The 19,354-nt window shown below is 29.6% G+C and overlaps 2 protein-coding genes across 4 annotated transcripts in view; one reads left to right on the top strand and one right to left on the bottom strand.

Annotated features, from left to right (window-relative positions):
* Positions 1-8,523, top strand: part of Dh44-R1 (Diuretic hormone 44 receptor 1) — a 46,611-nt gene extending 38,088 nt beyond the window's left edge. Inside the window, exons 6-12 of the mRNA XM_018454474.1 lie at positions 422-515; positions 747-827; positions 985-1,073; positions 2,552-2,671; positions 4,234-4,419; positions 4,996-5,105; positions 8,073-8,523. Of these exons, the coding sequence (XP_018309976.1) occupies positions 422-515; positions 747-827; positions 985-1,073; positions 2,552-2,671; positions 4,234-4,419; positions 4,996-5,105; positions 8,073-8,217 (825 nt within the window). The 3' untranslated portion in view covers positions 8,218-8,523. The remainder of the gene's footprint in view (positions 1-421; positions 516-746; positions 828-984; positions 1,074-2,551; positions 2,672-4,233; positions 4,420-4,995; positions 5,106-8,072) is intronic.
* Positions 8,524-16,171: 7,648 nt separating this feature from the next.
* LOC108726665 (protein RER1) lies at positions 16,172-19,087 on the bottom strand. Of its 3 annotated transcripts, none has more exons than XM_018454362.1 (6): positions 18,903-19,087; positions 17,926-18,009; positions 17,512-17,616; positions 17,327-17,423; positions 16,794-17,011; positions 16,337-16,429 (listed from the first exon to the last, which is right to left on the bottom strand). In XM_018454362.1, the coding sequence occupies exons 2-6, from the start codon at positions 17,998-18,000 to the stop codon at positions 16,337-16,339; spliced, it is 588 nt and encodes a 195-aa protein (XP_018309864.1). In that variant the 5' UTR covers positions 18,001-18,009; positions 18,903-19,087. The 3 variants fall into 3 exon arrangements, with proteins under 3 accessions (XP_018309866.1, XP_018309864.1, XP_018309865.1); XM_018454363.1 differs by having other exon boundaries at positions 18,907-19,087; XM_018454364.1 differs by lacking the exon at positions 18,903-19,087 and having other exon boundaries at positions 16,172-16,429; positions 17,926-18,000.
* Positions 19,088-19,354: the final 267 nt, after the last annotated feature.

The following is a 19,354-nucleotide window of genomic DNA, read 5'->3' as shown; positions in this document are numbered from 1 at the left end:
AGAGAGAGAGAGAGAGAGAGAGAGAGAGAGAATAGAAAGGTGGCAATGACATATACATTACTTTTTATTAATAGCTTAACGTAAAAATAAAATGAGCAGATCGAATGCTAAAGATTTTTTCATCTATATCGGATCAATTGACGATTGGGTGTGTCTCTGAATATCGTAGAAATTCCCATCGACTGCACCCTTCCAAATTGCATGCAATTAAAAGTTGCATTTTGTAATACATTTTAATTTTAATGCTATAAATCTTCACAAGTTCTGGAAAATTATTCGATCGTTAGACAAAAATTGGCAAAAAATGGATGCACATAATCTCGGAATAATATTTAGATTAGTAATAAGGTCAATATTACAGTTATTCATCTGCCTGACAATGAATGTTCCTCTTATTAATACGATTTTATACCATTTCTAGGTATCCATGCAAACGGATATACCAACTTGCGTGATATTATTCTCGTTTCTTCATTACTTTCATTTGACAAATTTTTTCTGGATGTTCGTCGAAGGTGAGTTAGAAATGTGACAGACATGTTGTATCTACTTCTTACAAAGTATACAATATTGTTACTGTGAACTACTACGAGAGAGGAAATATAGAGCGTCGCTGGAATCACTCAAAAAATCAAAACATAATAATTTAGAGAAATATCCGCGCACGAATGCCAAAGAATATTTAAAGTATGCTCCAAATATTATATTACGCGTTTATCCTTACTGTTACATGTCACTGTTTATAGGTCTATACCTGTACTTGTTGGTCGTGAAAACATTCACTGGCGACAATATCAAACTGAGACTCTGCTTAGTGATTGGCTGGGGTGAGTGATCTAATGACTCTAAAATCGCGGGAAAGAAAAGAGTTTTCGGGTCGTCTACATGACAATATTATGTTTTAAAAACTTTGTATTGATTATGTTTTAACATAATGATAATTGAACAAATAAATAATTAAATTATATATAAATAAATCCATAGGTATCCCGGTGCTTGTGATAGCCATGTGGGGAATCGCCAAGTCGCTGGATCAGAAAATCATAAACCACATCATGAATCAAGCTAACCAGGTATGAATTTAAATGAGAACGTCTCTCTGATGTTGCCTGAATATGTATTTGACAGCGAATTTCCATCTATCTGCGCGAAAAATCTTTCATTTCCTAATAACGACGTGTAACAGGCTGATCAGATATAATATCGAAAATATATAAAATATCGAGCAAAATTTTAGTCACGCTTGCCTGTTAACGCCGTATTCAAGTACTTGACAAGGATAAAACACACAAGAGAAAGACAGGAATAACATACAGAAAATATGAGGTGGTTTTATGGTCGATATATCGATATACGTACCTGATAAAAATGTAAAGCTTGTCGAAGTGTCAAAGAAGTGTGAACAAAGAATTTTAACGTTTCTTAAACGCTTTATCGACTTTTCATTGACTCTTAGTGGTTTTGAATATTCATACACACTCCTCGAACTCTCCCCAAACACTCCATAAAGTGTGCCCGAACACATCTGTCACATTTTCCACACATTAAAAATTTTTTTTCATTAATATTTCCCAAACGCTCCACAACACTCCGCAAATATAAGGGCTCCAAGATAAAAGCATAATAGTTTTTTTAGATATTTACTGAATAAATGAAATATATTTTAAAATATTATCATTTGCTTACCAGGAACCTCGATCAAATTTTATTCACGTTCATCTAAGAACTCGACGATGCTCCGTTTACGTTCAACGAACATTGTGCTCGTGCTTGCCGAAGAAGTTATCTACACTTTATTTATGTTTCTTTAACGTTTAGTTGACGCTTCCTTTACGTTCCAATTTTCGCTTCTTATGGGTTTTGTTTACGTTTCCGATACTCCCCCTTTACACTACCTTTACATTCCAATATAACGCTTTATTGACACTCGTTTTACGTTTTATTTTCATCAGGCGTATTATAGGTACATCTGCATCGAACGTTCGATACGGATGAATACTCGATACGCTTCAAGTCTAATTTTGTATCATTCGACCGTGAAAAAATTTTCCATTAAACCATGCATGTGTATAACAAGGATCAAAAGATCAATCGATTTTTTTTTACTTACTGAAAACTTTGTTAAATTTGTCATTATACTCTCTTGGAATCGAACATGTGCGTATATTATGATCAACAAAAGGCTTTTCGAAACTACTGCAGAATTCTACAATAGTACAGCAATAACTTACCTCTTGTTTATAATTTTAAGCAATAAATTTTACTTAGACAGATTTACAATTTAAGATTTAGTTACAAAAATATTAATAACATGCAAAATTGAGGGTTTGCAAATATATTCATATGACCTATTTTAAGACATGTTAACATATATAATTATATACATGAGAAATGTCGGAATACGTTTGTAAATATTAGAACGTTCATAATGGGTCCATATATGATGAGAGAATCGAATTTTCCTATCTCCTCTATCTTTATAATATATAATTACACGCACTTGTCGATCTCACAATAATACGCATTATAATTATGAACTCGATGCTGGCAGGAAGTGGTACTTTGGAGACACTGCCCCTGGATGATACCGCATCCGTATGACTGGTTTTATCAAGCGTCCGCTATAATAGTTCTAGCAGTGAATATGGTCTTCCTTTTCATGATTATGCGGGTGAGTACATGCGCTTGAATTAATCTTGGAATGCTATTTACATTTTTCGTTATGATCATTCAGAGACTGAAAATTTATTCATTTTAATTACTCCTCTACTTTATATACATATGTACACACATATACGCGTGTGTGTGTTTACACTTTTTTTCTTACATGTACACAGATTTAAATTATTGTTTAGGCGTAGACTTATTAAACGTTGACGCATTTGCTTCGTTAGTAAAAAATGATGTCTTACAATCAAGCGTTATAAAAAAAGATTAACACTATTTTTAATCATATTATTAACATCTTCTAAGAGGCCTCTGAACCTCAATATTATTAAATTGCTTGTCAATTCCCCTACAGCACAAAAGTTGTAGCAACATTGCAGCAATATTACAGCGTTATTGCAACGATATTACTGCACGTTCTATGCAATATGGGTTTAATTTTTAATGTTACTGCTCTAGTTCTGTTTGAATTGCATTACTAGACTGGAAATTAGATTCGACAGTTTGCAGGATTAGATATGTAATATATAAATTCACACGGAATTATTTAAACAATAAAGATCCAGCTTGACCATTTTTAGAACCTTTATTTCCGATTTTTGTTGTATTAACACTATTTTAATATTATTGCGAAAAAAAATATCTACTTGTACCAATTCAATTGATTTAATTAGATGATAATTAGGCAATGTGGATGTCGATTCTATTTCATCTGAGACAGGTGCTCTTTATATTCGAAATGAAAATTATAAGCAATGCTGGCACTACAGCCCAGCTGACAAGACAACGTCGAAATGACGTGAAAAAGACTTGATTTTAATGACGGTGACGTCATGTGACTTAAGTGGGACGTAATTTTGAATACTAAAATAGTATATCGTTAGCACTACGTCAAAAACACGTATCGCTGACGTCTATATGTATATGTGGACGTGATATTTTAACATAAATAATGACAAATAACGTTAACTTGCTGCGCGCCTGGATTATTTTATTAAAATTTATATTCTTATACATTTCATTTTTATTTAATTAATACACAGCGAGCGCACGTTATAATTACCATTAGTACAGCGAATTAATTAAAATATATCCTATACATAGAAATTTATATTGTTATTTTTATGTCTATTCAAATTTTTTACCTGAGGCAATTAAGTGAGCCACATTCTCTCTAGTCCCAACTCTGAGTACAACAAATGTTTGTTGACAGCAAACGAATAAAATAGAGCGTATACACAACGAATAATGTTTTAATTTAATGCAATCTATGACTTGATTTTAAAGAGAAATGCCGATAAAATAGCCATCCAATTAATGCGCGTATCCTGCATAATAATTTTCCCTCACATTGAACTTTTAGTCGTATCTTATATTGGCGTAAAACTTATATTTCAAGATGAAATACAATTTTTGGATAATCTCATTAATTAGTCGGATGAATGATAAAAAAAGCCTCGTTGAAATAAATTTACGAAGAGAGACATTTATTCGAGTAACACTCCAGTATATATTGTCATAACGTTCTCCTAAATTGAGATACATATAACGTCGCATGCCCTGCAGGTGCTGATAACAAAGCTTTGGTCCTCTAATAACATGGAGACGCAGCAATATCGGAAAGCCAGTAAAGCTCTCTTGGTGTTGATACCGCTTCTAGGAGTAACGTATGTGCTAGTCATATCTGGACCTACTGAAGGCCAAGTCGCCAATGCGTTCTCTTATTCACGTGCAATTCTGCTTTCTTCGCAGGTAAAAGTTATTTAAAGAATATGAAGAAAAAACGTAACCGATCAAATTTAAGCGACAAACAAATTTATCAATTAAAATCAAACATTATCAAGATCTCTGGTTCGATTCTATCGTGCCTGAAACTTTCCTATGACAGTAATGTAGGATGTACAAGCTCATTATTCTAAAATAAATCAATTATAATTTTATTATTAATCAGGGTAATATTTGAGAAATAAAGTCGCTTTATTTTCCAAAAACTGTTGCGACGAAAATGAGGATGAATGCAGAAGGGAGATAGAATAATAGAATGGTTTATACAACTTTAGCAACAGAATTACTCGAGACTCGTTGATCTAGAAATGAGGGAGGTTCTCATTTAGTTCTAGAGAGAACTGATTCAATCCAAAATTTTTTTATCGTGCCGAAAAGTGACCTCTCGCAATCGAAAATAAAAATAAATATAATAAATGTAATAAATAAATGTAATAAATGTATTTACAGTCATTACTTCTATTTCTTATATTATTGAATTTTCAAATGTATGGTCCAGTAAAAATTCTTATTGTAATAAATGTAATTTTTACTTTTTTTCAGGGATTCTTCGTGGCGTTGTTTTACTGCTTTCTCAATACTGAAGTACAGAATACAGTTAGGCATCATTTCGCACGATGGAGCACTACGCGAAATCTTGACAGCCGTCGGAGGTATTATAACAATTGGTCCCCTCGTTCAAGAACGGAGAGCATAAGGTACTCGTTTTACGTGTACCTTATGTTAAAAATATCTTCATATATACATAATAGGTCATAAAATATAACAGGATTGATCAGAATCGGGACTAGACATATTTCGGCTTGCGTCCGCAAGGCAAAAGAAAAAAGTGTGCCCCCTCGGTATAACAAAAAGAAATATTTCTTTTACGGCATATAAAATGTAACATAGACAAATATTAATTAATGTTTAATATTAAAATTTAATATTAGTATTAATTTAATAAGAACATAATCGCATGTACAAGTATATGTTACAAACAGATTACTTGTATGTAGGGTGCTTCCGCAACATACACATCAGTAAATCGGGTTGCCTATTTGTCTATGGGCAGGGGCATGCTTTACTGGTAATGCAGAATAAGATTAGATCGCAAGTTCGGCGGAGAATGAAACAAGAGAAATTGAATTCTGGTATAGTGTAAAATTCAATAATATGATATAAAATATGTATTTAATAATACAAATAATATCTGACTTAATCTAACATAAATGAAATTTAATAAAAATATTTAAAAATATATAATTATATATAACTCTAAAAAACAGCGGTATGAACTTAGCACCTTGCGGTGTCTACATAATTCTCACTGTGTTGGTGTTAAATTAACATTAACATGTGTGGATTTAAAACCATGAGTCTTAAATCTATACACCAATGGTATTAAATCCACACATGATGGTGAATAACATCAAGGTTAATTTAACACCTGCAGCATTGGTGTTAATTTAACACTATATTAATAATTTAATACCAACATGGTAAGAATTATTATATACACACTACATGGGTATTAAATCCCCAGCCGACATTTTTTAGAGTATGTGTTACAAACGAACGAAATACAGTTACTAAAGTCAGTAAAATAAAAGTATACATTTGTATAAATAATTGCACAAAATCATTACACAAATTTATTCGAATAAACTCAAACCAGAGCTGTAATAGGTGTTTCTTGTTATATAGATTTTGTGTCATTGCATCCAGATCTATAAGTCGTTTATGTTTCATCACGTCCAATTTTTTAGATAATTTTTAGAGAACAATGATGAAAACGGAGGAAAAGCTGTTAAAAAAAAATGTTTGAGATAGAGCAAAAATAAATATGACATCAAAATGGGTTGCACAACTGCAAATTAATTGTTAAATTTATTTTAGTAAGTTAAATAAAGTATAAGAAAGAGAAAAACATTTTTCTGCATCACACGTGCAATCAACGGCTCGGCCATCGAGCCTCGATTAGTAGTAGGAGAAACAATCGTAGACGTAAAAAGTCTGAAGCCCATTCTACAATTGCATAAGCTTAGCGTAGTTATACTTGTCGAATACGAGAAGAATATTCGACTGTGATTGGTCAATTCTTTATACTATAACCACTTAGAACTGTACGCTTACGCAATTGTAGAATAGCTTAATACCGAGAACTGTTCTATTGTAATGCGCTAGTAGTAGATAGAGGGTCACGAGATTCAGAACACATCCCTACTGAAAAAAATCACGTCACAAAATTACATAACGAAATCATGTAATTAAAATATGTAAATCAGGTAACGAATTGTTCCAAATCAATACGTGATCTTTTAAAATCGCATAATTTGAAAAATTACATGATGATTTGTTTTTTTTTTCTTCTATTTCTATCATTTAATTATTTAAAATTCGATAACAATAAAGTCATATGATAGATAAAATTATTTCTAATATCATGAGATTTTTTCAAATTACGTGATTTAAAAAATTCACGTACTGATTTGGAACAATCCGTTATATGATTTATTTATTTTAATTACATGATTTCGTTATGTAACTTTGTGACGTGATTTTTTTTAGTAGAGATTTTTATCGACAAAAACGTGCTTTTTTATCTCTAAAATTCTACAGTATGCGTATAAGGTAAATTATACATATACTATAGCGTGTATGTGCGTTCTGATACGGGCCAAAGTCTCACAAAATTTTAAAGTATTAAAAAATATTTTCTCAAAACTTAAAAATGTCTGCACGTAAAAATAACAAAAAAAAATTAACTTACACTGAGAAAAATTTGGTTATTATAACATTTTACTTGTGTTATCAGAAACAAGTAAAATGTTATAATAACCAAATACATCTACTTCAAATTATTTTATTACATCAAAACAAAGGATGTGTTTACCAATATTCCATTATCAAACAAGAGATAAATTGATTCAACCAAATGGGATTCCCAGTGTACTAATTTACCTAACTTGCGTAATTTATCCAAAAGTAACAATCAAAATCCATTTCTGAAAAGATTCTATGATTCACACAAATCATCTGACTATTTGTTGTACAATGCTACTTTACATCGATTAATATTACGAACGTGTTATACGAACTATAATAACATTTAATACTATTAGTAAACAAAAATTTTTTTACACTTTGTTTAACTTACCAAAATATATATATATACAACAATCAATATTCTGCAGCCGCATTCTAACGTCATATTTATTTTTGTTCTTTCCTCAAATGTTTCTTTCAATTTTCACAGATTTTCCATCACAGCAAACGCTCAACGTACAGATACACATATCTATACTCACTATTAGCGAATAAATTAAAATATGTAGAAATTTTTTATATAAGACCTTCAAATTTTTTATACAAGACAAGTGCCTCGTTTGACCCTAGTCCCGGCTCTGAACTATTAATCTTTCTTAACGCGAAGTTGTAATCAACATCAAACTCGCAGTCTAATTTCAAAATGTTGTCCTATAGTTTTGCGAAATGATCAATTTTGCGAACTTTTATCGATTCACTGATTGATCGCTCACTTTATACTTTGTGCATATTTGGCAATTTCGTAATTTTGTTATTTTAAAATTAAGACTTCTCACTTTTTTATTTTCTTTTTTTTTCGTCATCGACCATAGATTGTGCCAGCCATCGAATCCGTACCGAAAGCGGGAATCTACAGTAAGTGAGACTACCACTACGACAGTGATAGGACTGAATTCCACCACGACATTCCATCTTGATAAATCCAAAGGGATTATTTCGGAAGCTCTCAACGAGTGATATAAGGTTCACTACAAAGATTTTAATGTAGTGGAACAAATCCCATCGCATTGTTGCAATTAGCAATATCTCAGATTGCATCACTCGATTGATTATGTTCTTTATGAATGGCGGACCATTGTATGATATATGAAAATTGTTGCAATTCGCAACGCTTTTCCCGAGATTTTATTATTCTTGTACAACTTTCGTGAAAGAAATATCCTCGATACTCGATATTTTCACATCTCGCCAAGACAACTGAACAACTCTTACATATCTCACTACAGTATCTTGCTGCGGTCTTGTTGGATTATAATGTCGAATGAGAAAAAAAAAAATATATATTTCATCTTTTGCGCTCATATATATACAACATCGTAACTCATCGTTATCGACAATATTGGTTTACGCATATTAAAGTATGCAAAAAAAATTCACTTTGTATAATAGACTACGAAATAATCAATAATTATCAATTATCTAATTAATTATCATAAAGATCCATCTTTTTTTTAAATATGTAACATAAAACCTAGATAATACCCAGATAATAAAGCGTGTCTCAGCAAAATCGCACAAATCTGTGATTGCTTATGATGCTGGTAACTTGCCGTAGATTTATCTTCAACGATTTCGAATATACCGACATTGTAGCAACATGCAGATAACAATGTGTATATACATTGCCAGCAGTTTAACAGCAAGATAGCTGCATCAATTATATTATATTTTGCGTTGTCGGCAATTAATATGACGGTATTGTATGATGCTGCATAGTATTATGGCAATATTGATGGCAAAAGTATGAATTTTGATGATGATTTTAAAGTTGTCGGCAAATTGCTGGCAATTTGCTACTCAATGTTATCATATCGTGAAGGCATCAAGTTGCCAACAAATGAGGACTCAGTTGCTGCAATTCTGGTAGCACATACTTAGCAATACATACTTATTTAGCAAGCAACATGCCAGCAACAAGACATACACGTTGCTATCTGGGTATATGATCAAGGTAGTATACCTAGATTGTATTGCACATTATTTATTTATTAATGCAGAAAAAGCTGAGAAAAACTATTTATGTTATTTATGGTATAAAAATAAATTCATTTTTATATATAGTGCAAACAAACAAAAAATTATTCATTCTTTCGCCTCTGACTCAATAATTCAATATAGCTGTAGAAAAAACTGTATAACATACTCAGAATCTCAATTAATAGATATACATATGTGTATAATATAATTCTAGTGTTAATTAAAATTATAAGAGGAATCACGACAGATAAATTTCTATTGAACTGCATTGAACTTTGTACTATTAGATAATAGCTAAATATCGCTTGACATCACTACAATCTACAATAATAATTCTCGTTGTCGCTGTTACATAAGTAAAATCCGGATGAATGTCAAAACGCAATAATATGTTGCTTCTTGATCTCTACAATATCGCTGTTTCTTATTCATAATTAGCGTTCAATAGCGTGTTGCTTTATGATGATATATCTATAAGCTATTATATACGTGCAAATTTCATGATAAAAATTTTTCGTTAAAAGATTTTATAGATGCTAGGCGTACTGCACTCATGTCGACAGAAAATTAATTTCTCTTTCCTTCTCTCTCTCCCCTCCCTCATCTCTCCTTTCTCTCTCTTTCTCTTTCATATTGGTACAGAAATTTGAATTTCTCTTTAGAATTAAAAACCATGTACTAAGCGAGAGGAAACATTGCACATTTTACAATAAATTAAAACATTGATTGTCTAAATTTAAGCCAGAACACTAACTTAATCCAACAAATCGATGATAATGTCAATGATGATATATACTTAATCGTCAGTTAAATTGCATAAATTACGTAAAGATCTGTAAGTTATAACGGAAACAAAAATGTATGATTAGATTGATGAAAAAAATTCTCACAGCTCATATTTTTCAAAATTTTTCATATTTTAAATTTATCAAGATTTCTGAAAAATATCTCTTAAATTTATCTCTTTAGATTTTATAAAGCTTCTTATAATAAAAAATGAGAAATTTTTTAATATTTCAGAATTCACATGTGTACGTATATATGTATGTATAATATATAAAAAGAGATCTAAAAAAGATGTAGATTTTTTCAGCATTTCTGAAAAATGTTCTCTAATTAATTTATATCTATGAAAAATTTGAAAAATTTTCTAATAAGTTAAATAGAAATTCTAAAAATTAAATATAGAAATTGTTATTTTTCTGAAATTCATATAAAAGTCCTGAAAAATTAGTTAAAGAATTCTAAGGAAGATGTTCACCGGGATGCACATTGCAGTGGGCTGAGATATTCCAAAAAGTGATATCAAAAATCAAATTTAAGATGTTCATACGAAATCATAGTTTTTTTTTTTTATGAAACAGACATTTTTGAAAATACTTATCTCTAGAATATCAAATGGATAGAATAATTCGTTTATCTTTAATAGGAACAGTATGTAAGTAAAATATAATATTATAGAATTGACATTCTTAACTTACATTTATAAAATATTTTTTATCTGAGAATTTCTCAAATTCCTAAAATTATTGTATGAATTTTTTTATCCGTATTATGGATAAAAAAACAAAATTATGAATATTAAAGGTTGTAATATATATAACCATAAAATTTAAATATTAAACAATTAATCTCACAATACGATTGACTTTTGCATACGCTCATTCATTTATCCTTGACTCCACAGCTTTTTTGGAAAAGGATGATGCTATTACATTTTACGGGATGTCTGCTTCAAAACTAACTTATCCATATTTACTATTTCTCGTTTATTATTAACAAAATCCTTTAGTAAATATAAGGATGTCCTATCCCAGACAACACAGAATATTTATTATTATAAATATTTATTATTATTCATTTTTTAAAATGTTATATAAATATTTTACACATATTTTTTATATAAAGCTTTATTCGAAATATTATTAAAAGGTAGGCTAAATATTTAATGTAATATTTATAATAAACACAAATAAATATTTGTGTTAAGTATTTTCTGTTTGAATTATAATGTCTTATATTAAGTATTTTTGTAGCATTTACTACAAGATTTACAATAAATATTTCATAATGTATAATAAATATTTATGATCTATGCAATCTAAAACCACAAAAATATTTATAAAATATTTAAAATAGGCTTATAAATATTTATAAATACTTTGTAAATATTTTATGAATATTGTGTGTTTTAATAAATGCACTTAAATATCTTAAGATAACTATTAGATAAGATTATCAAGATTTGGTACTTTTTCAAGTTGTATGGTTTCGAGGGAGACATTTTAATTTTAAAAAATTCGTCTTAGGTGAGCGCGTCCAGATGAAATAGAATTCAACTTTATTTTTTTAATCCATTACAATCCATGGCTAAACCAATAAGGTTAATAAAAAAGTAATTATTGAAAATGGACTAGAATATAAAAAAATTTTTTTATATAAAAAGCATATTACAAAATTTTATTTTACAACACGTTATATACAAATTATTAAATATTGACTGTAGAGAGAAACTAACGTCAATCAATTCTGCGGCAAAAATTAAAAAAGACACGTACGGTTATATACTTTTTCTCTTAGGGTTATGTTTAATATTCGATGAACAACAAGAATAAATGATGCATCATGCGTGAAACGGAATGCACCTTCATATTATCGTTCTCCGATTAATTATACAAAAAAATTGAACAAAATCACGAGTTCTCTTAAAACTCATTTCATCTCGTAACTAGACCAGTTAACAAAAAAAAAACAAATGAAAAGTTATACGTATTTCTTTTGTAATTTTTCTCACAAAATCGATTTGCATAATCAGTTCTCTCTACAGATAATATTTATTAATTTGTTTGTAACAATTTGTTACAAAAATAATTTTTGTAATACTTTTTATGTCATACTTGAGATCAACGACTTTAAACTTTTTTTTTGGCATTTCCATATCAATATAAAAAGATTAAATTGTAAGTTTTAATTTTGGCACAACTTCGTATAATTTTTATGGGTCTACAGTTCACTGTGGGGTGTGTTAAATGAATTTGTAACGAAGTACTTACCTTTGTTCAAATACAGCATGTATTGTTTGCAGATATGGCATGTTCTGATGTGTGACCTGATATTTTCTAATGCGTATTGTATCTTATAGAGGTTTAATTATATATAGGGTAGGGCAGAGTAGGGCTATTCCATCAGTTCAACTTTAAAGTGATACGAAAATTTACAGTAGCACAAACAATATCTCTTCGCAGTAACGTGCTTATATTGACATAATACAATCATGATTGAATAATCAACATGCGCTGTTCAGAAACATAGACATTATCGCGAGAAATGGATGAAAAAGCCCCGCTCTACCCTATATATGCCCCATACAGCGTATATTTGCTGGCGTAAAAGAGACATAAAAGAGTATTTTGTATATGTGAGCACTTCTGCTGTCAAGTTGCATAATTTATTATAATTTAGTATAATTATTGAAAAATAAATCGACCTACATTCACATGAAATCTTTTTTTTCCTTTTTTGCTTTAGATTCTAGGTCCACTTTTTCAAGTATTGATGTGTATAATTTGAAAAACTATACGTATGTGTATCCTATATGTATACATGTTACAATATGCTATTTCGAATTGTATTTAAAAAATATATGTCTTAATACTTTCGAAACTTCCACGGGTATTTTCTATAAAGAAGCTATACATTTCGTGGATCATTTCCGTGGCCAGGTCCATTATTGAATGCCAACGTTTCAATTTGAACATGGCAATTATATCTTTTTATTTATGTATTTACATAAATTTATCTAATATTAAATAAAAATTTTTAAATGACTTTTTTATTTAAATTTTCCAAGAACTTTCTTGCTACAGTATTTTAAGTCGTGAATTTTGAGAAACCCTGTATAATATACAAATTTATCTTTTCAAAACGATTAGAATAAGAGACTAGAAAAGAAAAGTGGAATTACAAAGTTAGTTTGAAAGTAAGAAAGATATTGTACAATCGCATTATAAAGTTACAAAAGTGCAAAAAATGGTACCTGATTTGAAAAATTTATTTTCTCTTTGCACATGTTTTGAATAAACGTATATCTTTCATACGGAAAAATATAAAATAAAACAATATATAAATTTTGGTGAAGCTCCGATATAGATATTTACTAAAGATATACGTATCGAGTGTGTGCATGTGAGTGAGTGCGTGCGTGCGTGCGTGCGTGCGTGCGTGCATGTGTACATATATACACACAGTATGTATGAACATCATGTATATATGTATATATAATATACATACATACATATATACATACATATATATGTATATATATTATGTATACATTCATGTTTATATTTGTATACACATACACACGTAACAAACCCGTGAAAATGAAAGACTTATCATATAATTACACAATTCACTACATATCTTTGGACATTGTAATATTTATATACATATAGTGTTAAAATATAAAATTCTTTAAGAATGTGCTATGCTTCTGAGTTTTATACATACACAAGCAGTTGTAATGTGTATAATTGTCATCTAAATAAGTGTTTCGCAAAGAAATATTCCACTATATACAATATAGATTCTATCTGTACGGTATTAAAATATATATCTTTTAAAATATCTCTGATTTTAAAATATTAAAATGATTGTTATAAAAATGCAACACAAAAAATTGATTCAAAAATATTTTCCGTTTAAATGTATACATATACATATAATATATATAGTGTGTGTGGGTGTGTATATATATTAAAAAATATTGTATACATACATGTACATATGTATACATATATGTATATTTTTTAAGTATATAAATGGTTTTACACTTAATATGAATATTAGAAAAATTTACTGAAAAAATGTGAAAGTATTAAGTATTCTAGGATAAAATAAAAATGTACCTTTAATAAACAAGACTTCTCACATGCAACGTACCGTTATTAGCCGTTTTACAAAATTTACTGCCAGTACTGAAAATCTATAGTTTGTCACGTACACTATAGATTTTCAATATTGCCAGAAAATTTTGAAACACAATAAATTGTTTGGTAATGAATTCTATGCGCGCGTGCGCGTTTCTCTCTCATTTCCTCTCCCCCGCCTGCCACACTTTCCTCACTCTCTCTAACTAAATATCTATGTGTGTACTAGTGCGATACATGAATGTGAAAGAAAAAATCTGGAAGAGATATGCATGCTTCTTTATGGCTGTGTTCCATAATTGATTGTCAGTACTGAAAAGCTATAGCACGTAACATAAACTGCAGATTTTCAGCGCTGACAGTAAATTTTGAACACAGCTTATGTAAGACTACCGTAAATTATACAAGATTCTGAAATTGCAAAATGCAAAATAATACTAATCCAACAAGTAAAATATTACAATAGTAAGATGCAATAATTCCTTTTACATTAATAATTTTCTTACAATTATATTAAAATATCAGTAACTTAGTTCAACGCTGCCAAGCTAATTTTGTGTGTATAATTTCAATATAAAATGCACTTATATTTACTATTATATACATCAATATAATCGTAATATCAAAAGTTTAATATAAAATTTGTAATCTCTCATACACATTTAATACTAAATTCTTTGTTAAGTATCCAATACTGCGCTAAAATGAGAGAGAGAGAGAGAGAGATCTTTTTAAATGATTTAAATAATTATTTTAAAAGATTAATTTGATCGCGCCATGGCTTAGCGCCGAGACACTACCGCGTATCCAGATTCTATTAACACTAATATAAAAGACAATATATATAAGATTGCTATTTCTGGTAATATCAACAAGATGAATTTTTAAAATAAATTTTCGTTTACCGAAGTATATCTACATACTAAAGAATGTAATTTTTTTACTGACAATAATAATTGGAAATTATTTCATATAGCGGTAGCAAACTTTCAAAAAATTAAAATTAGTCAATTTTTGTATAAAGGATTGGACTTGCATTCTGCATTTCACGATTTGAATTCTTCCTATACTGCGATATTAGAAGGAAAAAAATTAGTAGAAATCTAAAGAAAATATTCTGCGTTATAATAGTTTTGGATTAACAATAAATAAGAAAATATGGATATCCAAGTAAAACTAAAAAAAGCTGCTTATCTTAAAAATACAAATAAATTGCATGGAATGTACGCATCAGGATATCATCTATCATATCTAGAATTATTAACAAATTTAATTGGGTACTTTCCATTTATACGATCTTTTTTAAACTTTTAATGATACTTATATTTCGATTTGAGTTACGTAGTTCAAGTCAACTAACTTCATTATAATAAACGAAAAACATGTGTATGTAGACGTTGATGTGTATTGTATTAAGTTCTGAATAGAGCTCAAAAATACACGAAATTAATTCGTTTTTGTTTAATTTGTAACAACAGCATAATTTAATACAAAATGAATTAGTTTACGATTTCAGTTACATTGCAGATATATTTGCGTACATATAAATACACTCGAGATACAATATTTTCATAACATAATTTAACAAATAAAATTTGGTTTGTATTTCTTTACTTTCTGTACATCTTTCAGTTCACTATCTAATCGTAAGCAAAATTAATTGACTTCAAATATGGAGAAACACATTATGAAACGAATTAATTAGAAAGCAAAAGTGACACTAGAAGTTAAAATGTATTACTAAATGGAAAGCACCCATTAACTATTAACAAATCTTTATGTATATATAAACTTCTTACATTCATCTACTACATTGACAACTGCATTTACCGATGTGACCGTATTGTTTTTTTCCTTACTTCTTTTAATGAAATAAGAGCTAACAATATTTTGTACAAGTTTTATGATACAAATATATTAAGATAATCCAGATTATATATATATATCATATATTATATGTATAATTTAGAGTTACAAGTCCTTGAAAGGACTCAATTTTTTCTTGTACAAGGCAATATCTGTTTCTTCTAATGGCATTAAAAAAAATTTTTTTCGATTTCTCTTTGTTTTCTTGCTAGTATCCCCCGCCCTGTACTGGGAAAATTAAAATCTACATAATTCGCTTATGCCCTCTCCCCCACTGTACAGGCACAATATATCTTTACTTTTATTCACTTTGATGATATCAACCGTGAAGTGTCTTCATGGTTCTGATATTTTGGTTTGCCATGAGTGAAAGGCAGGTATCTGTACTTGATCATATGCTGCAAATAGAAAAAAATTACATTAATTTAAATTAAATCTGCAGTAAAAAATAAATTAAAGATTAAATAAACTTTCAACTTCAATAGAAGATGGTTTATCGATCATTCATATCAATTTTCCCAAAATTATTTCGCAAAAAACGTTTATTTACAGGATGCGTTCAATTTAACGGTACATTCTTACGTTTAATTCTTACAGAAGACTTCTTAGATTTAAATTTAGAATTTATAAAAATCTTTTGCTTTTATCTCATTTTCAATACGATACAATATTTAACTTTTTCCATGTAACTTTGAAGTGACTATTATCAGAATACATAAAACAAATAAGTAAAATAAAAAATAAATAATAAAAATTTCTTACCTTTATTTGCCGCTTCATTGTGATACAGAATAATGTTATGAAATACATAACAAGTATGGGCCAGAATACTGGTATGTTAAAGCAATCAAATAGAGTGCATATCATGGCAACAACTGTAGATTTTGTTACTGAATACCAGAATTTAAATTCAGGTAATCTTCTAATGAACGGCCTGAATTCCTCATTTGATCTTGTAGGTAACTCTGGACCTTCTCCATCTGTAATTTTATTTCAAGTTAATTAACTTTTTAATTCTATCCATCTTAAATAAAGAAAAAAAAAGAGTATCTCCCATGGTAAACAAAAATAAAAAAATATTAAAAAAAAGAGTATAAAACTCTTATCTTTAAATTATATTAAATTTAATTCTAATCTGTACCTTTTAATTGTCTGAATCTATAATGTCTCAATCTTTTCATTAAATTAAATCATATTTTTCATTTGCTGAATGCATCATTATAAATTTCTTTCTATGTATAATTCATAGTACAATTGTATGGAAAAGTTTAAAATGCATCTGGAAAATTGCTTACCATCAAAATCCATGGCAGGATCAATTTTTGGAGTAAGAAATGCTATGAATAAATTGAGGTGATAAATTCCTAGTGCGTATGTGACAATATACCACCCCTGTAAATACGAAAGTGTTTCTGTAGTATTGTGCAATACAATTGTAAAAAAACTAAGTTTGCGTACAATTTAATAGAAAATACCGTACTTGAGAGATACATATACGTAGAATAAAAAGTACTAATAAGAATAAAGCAAATGTCCATCGCGATATTACATGAGGAGTCCATAGATCTAGATATCTTTGATATATCTGCAATGGAAGAAAGAGATTTTATAAATTATATGATGCGCACAAGAGTGAGAATAAAAATTAAACTGAAAATCTATAAATTAAAATGCGATTCAAAGATCATAAAAAAAGACAAAAATAATACAGTAAGCAGTTTATAAAAATAATAATCATGACTCTTTATTAATATTTAATTTTGTCAATAGCGCTAATATGCAGCATGGTATTTTAACAGAAGAAAATAAAATTGAATAATTGTGCATGTATATTATATAAAGTATTAAATGTTAGATAAAGTGTTTATATGAACGATTATAAACTTGTATTAACCTGTAATATTCTTATTATCCCTTGACTGAAAATATTTTTTCTCACTGAACCACCCAAGTCTTCATCCTGCATCATTTTCTCTCACTGCAAACATAAGACTTTATTGCAATGTAAATTAATATGAACTAAAGCAGCCTTACAAAATATTATTTATAGAAACCAACTTTGTTACACATACACGTAAATATATTATATACATATGGTAAAAAGGATATGAATGAAACTATATAAATAATATTTATTAAAATTGATTCATATATCAATTAACATTGTCCATTCAAGTTTTCTATCAAACTCGGATAAAATTTTTTTTCTTCTCTATAAGAAAAAGAGATATAGCTACAAGTTTCATGTTATAAACACTGTAAACAAATTTTGTAAGTAGAAATGAAAGTCGTTAAAAATTATCCCCGACGTATATTCCTGTTTATATAGTCATTAAATATAATTTCTTATAAATGTTAAGTGATGTACTTTGTTACAACTGATACTGACATCATTCTGAATCGAATTTATAGCAATACACTCGTTTCAAATCTCCATTTTGGGATCGAGCGACTGAAGAATGAAAACTCCTCCCGAGGAGTCTTATCATCGCAATAATCCTTTAATGCAAATTCAAGGTTGCGATCGAGCTGTCGCGTCGATTCGTCAATGACAAATTCACCGCTCAGAGAGACGAGTAGACTACTGTAGACACTGTAGACTAGACCACGATGCATCATGGACTAGACGACTAGACTATATACTTAATTCTAAACCGCAAACAAAAAGAAAACTCTCGTTGCAATATTTATATTGCAATTTTTGTCACGGGAGGAAGCAGCGATTTCGGTTATACCGAGTGACATGGCATGGCAGGTGACGGCGGGCCATGACATGCTACGTTAACCTAACCTAACCTCTCACATTTTACAATTACGGTACGATGGAATATCGAGCAGTCTCGCAAAAAAACGCGTCGCGTGATTATTTACCTACGATATTTTTTTGCGTCGTCTTTTCCACCTCACACAACACCAACCTTACGCCGAATAATTTAAAAAAAAATAGATATATATATATATATAACACGTCACATCAAAAGCACACTATTAGACGTTCCATAGAGCAATGCAGAATTAGCAAAAATTTTATGAGAGGAATGGCGAGGAAAGCGCCACGAGCCACAACCACGACAGTCCGTAACCGCGACACGACGTGACGACACAACCAACTGATGCGACCACCCCCGTGGCCCGTAACATAAAACGTAAGAGTGCGTTCACACATTGACGAAAAAGCAGAAAGCGGAAAAGCAGTAGCCAATCACAACTCGCGCTGGTAGTAAGTTGGCTACGTTACACCGTGCGCTTAGTCCGCGACCCATGCAATAGGTGTCTTTGTTTAATATACAGGCTAAACAAGGACATCTATTGTATAGGCCGCG

This window comes from Mycetomoellerius zeteki, unplaced genomic scaffold, assembly GCF_001594055.1.
Source record: "Mycetomoellerius zeteki isolate Tzet28-1 unplaced genomic scaffold, Tzet1.0 scaffold433, whole genome shotgun sequence".
Lineage (NCBI taxonomy): Eukaryota > Metazoa > Arthropoda > Insecta > Hymenoptera > Formicidae > Mycetomoellerius > Mycetomoellerius zeteki.
This window is presented reverse-complemented; position numbering and strand designations above follow the sequence as displayed.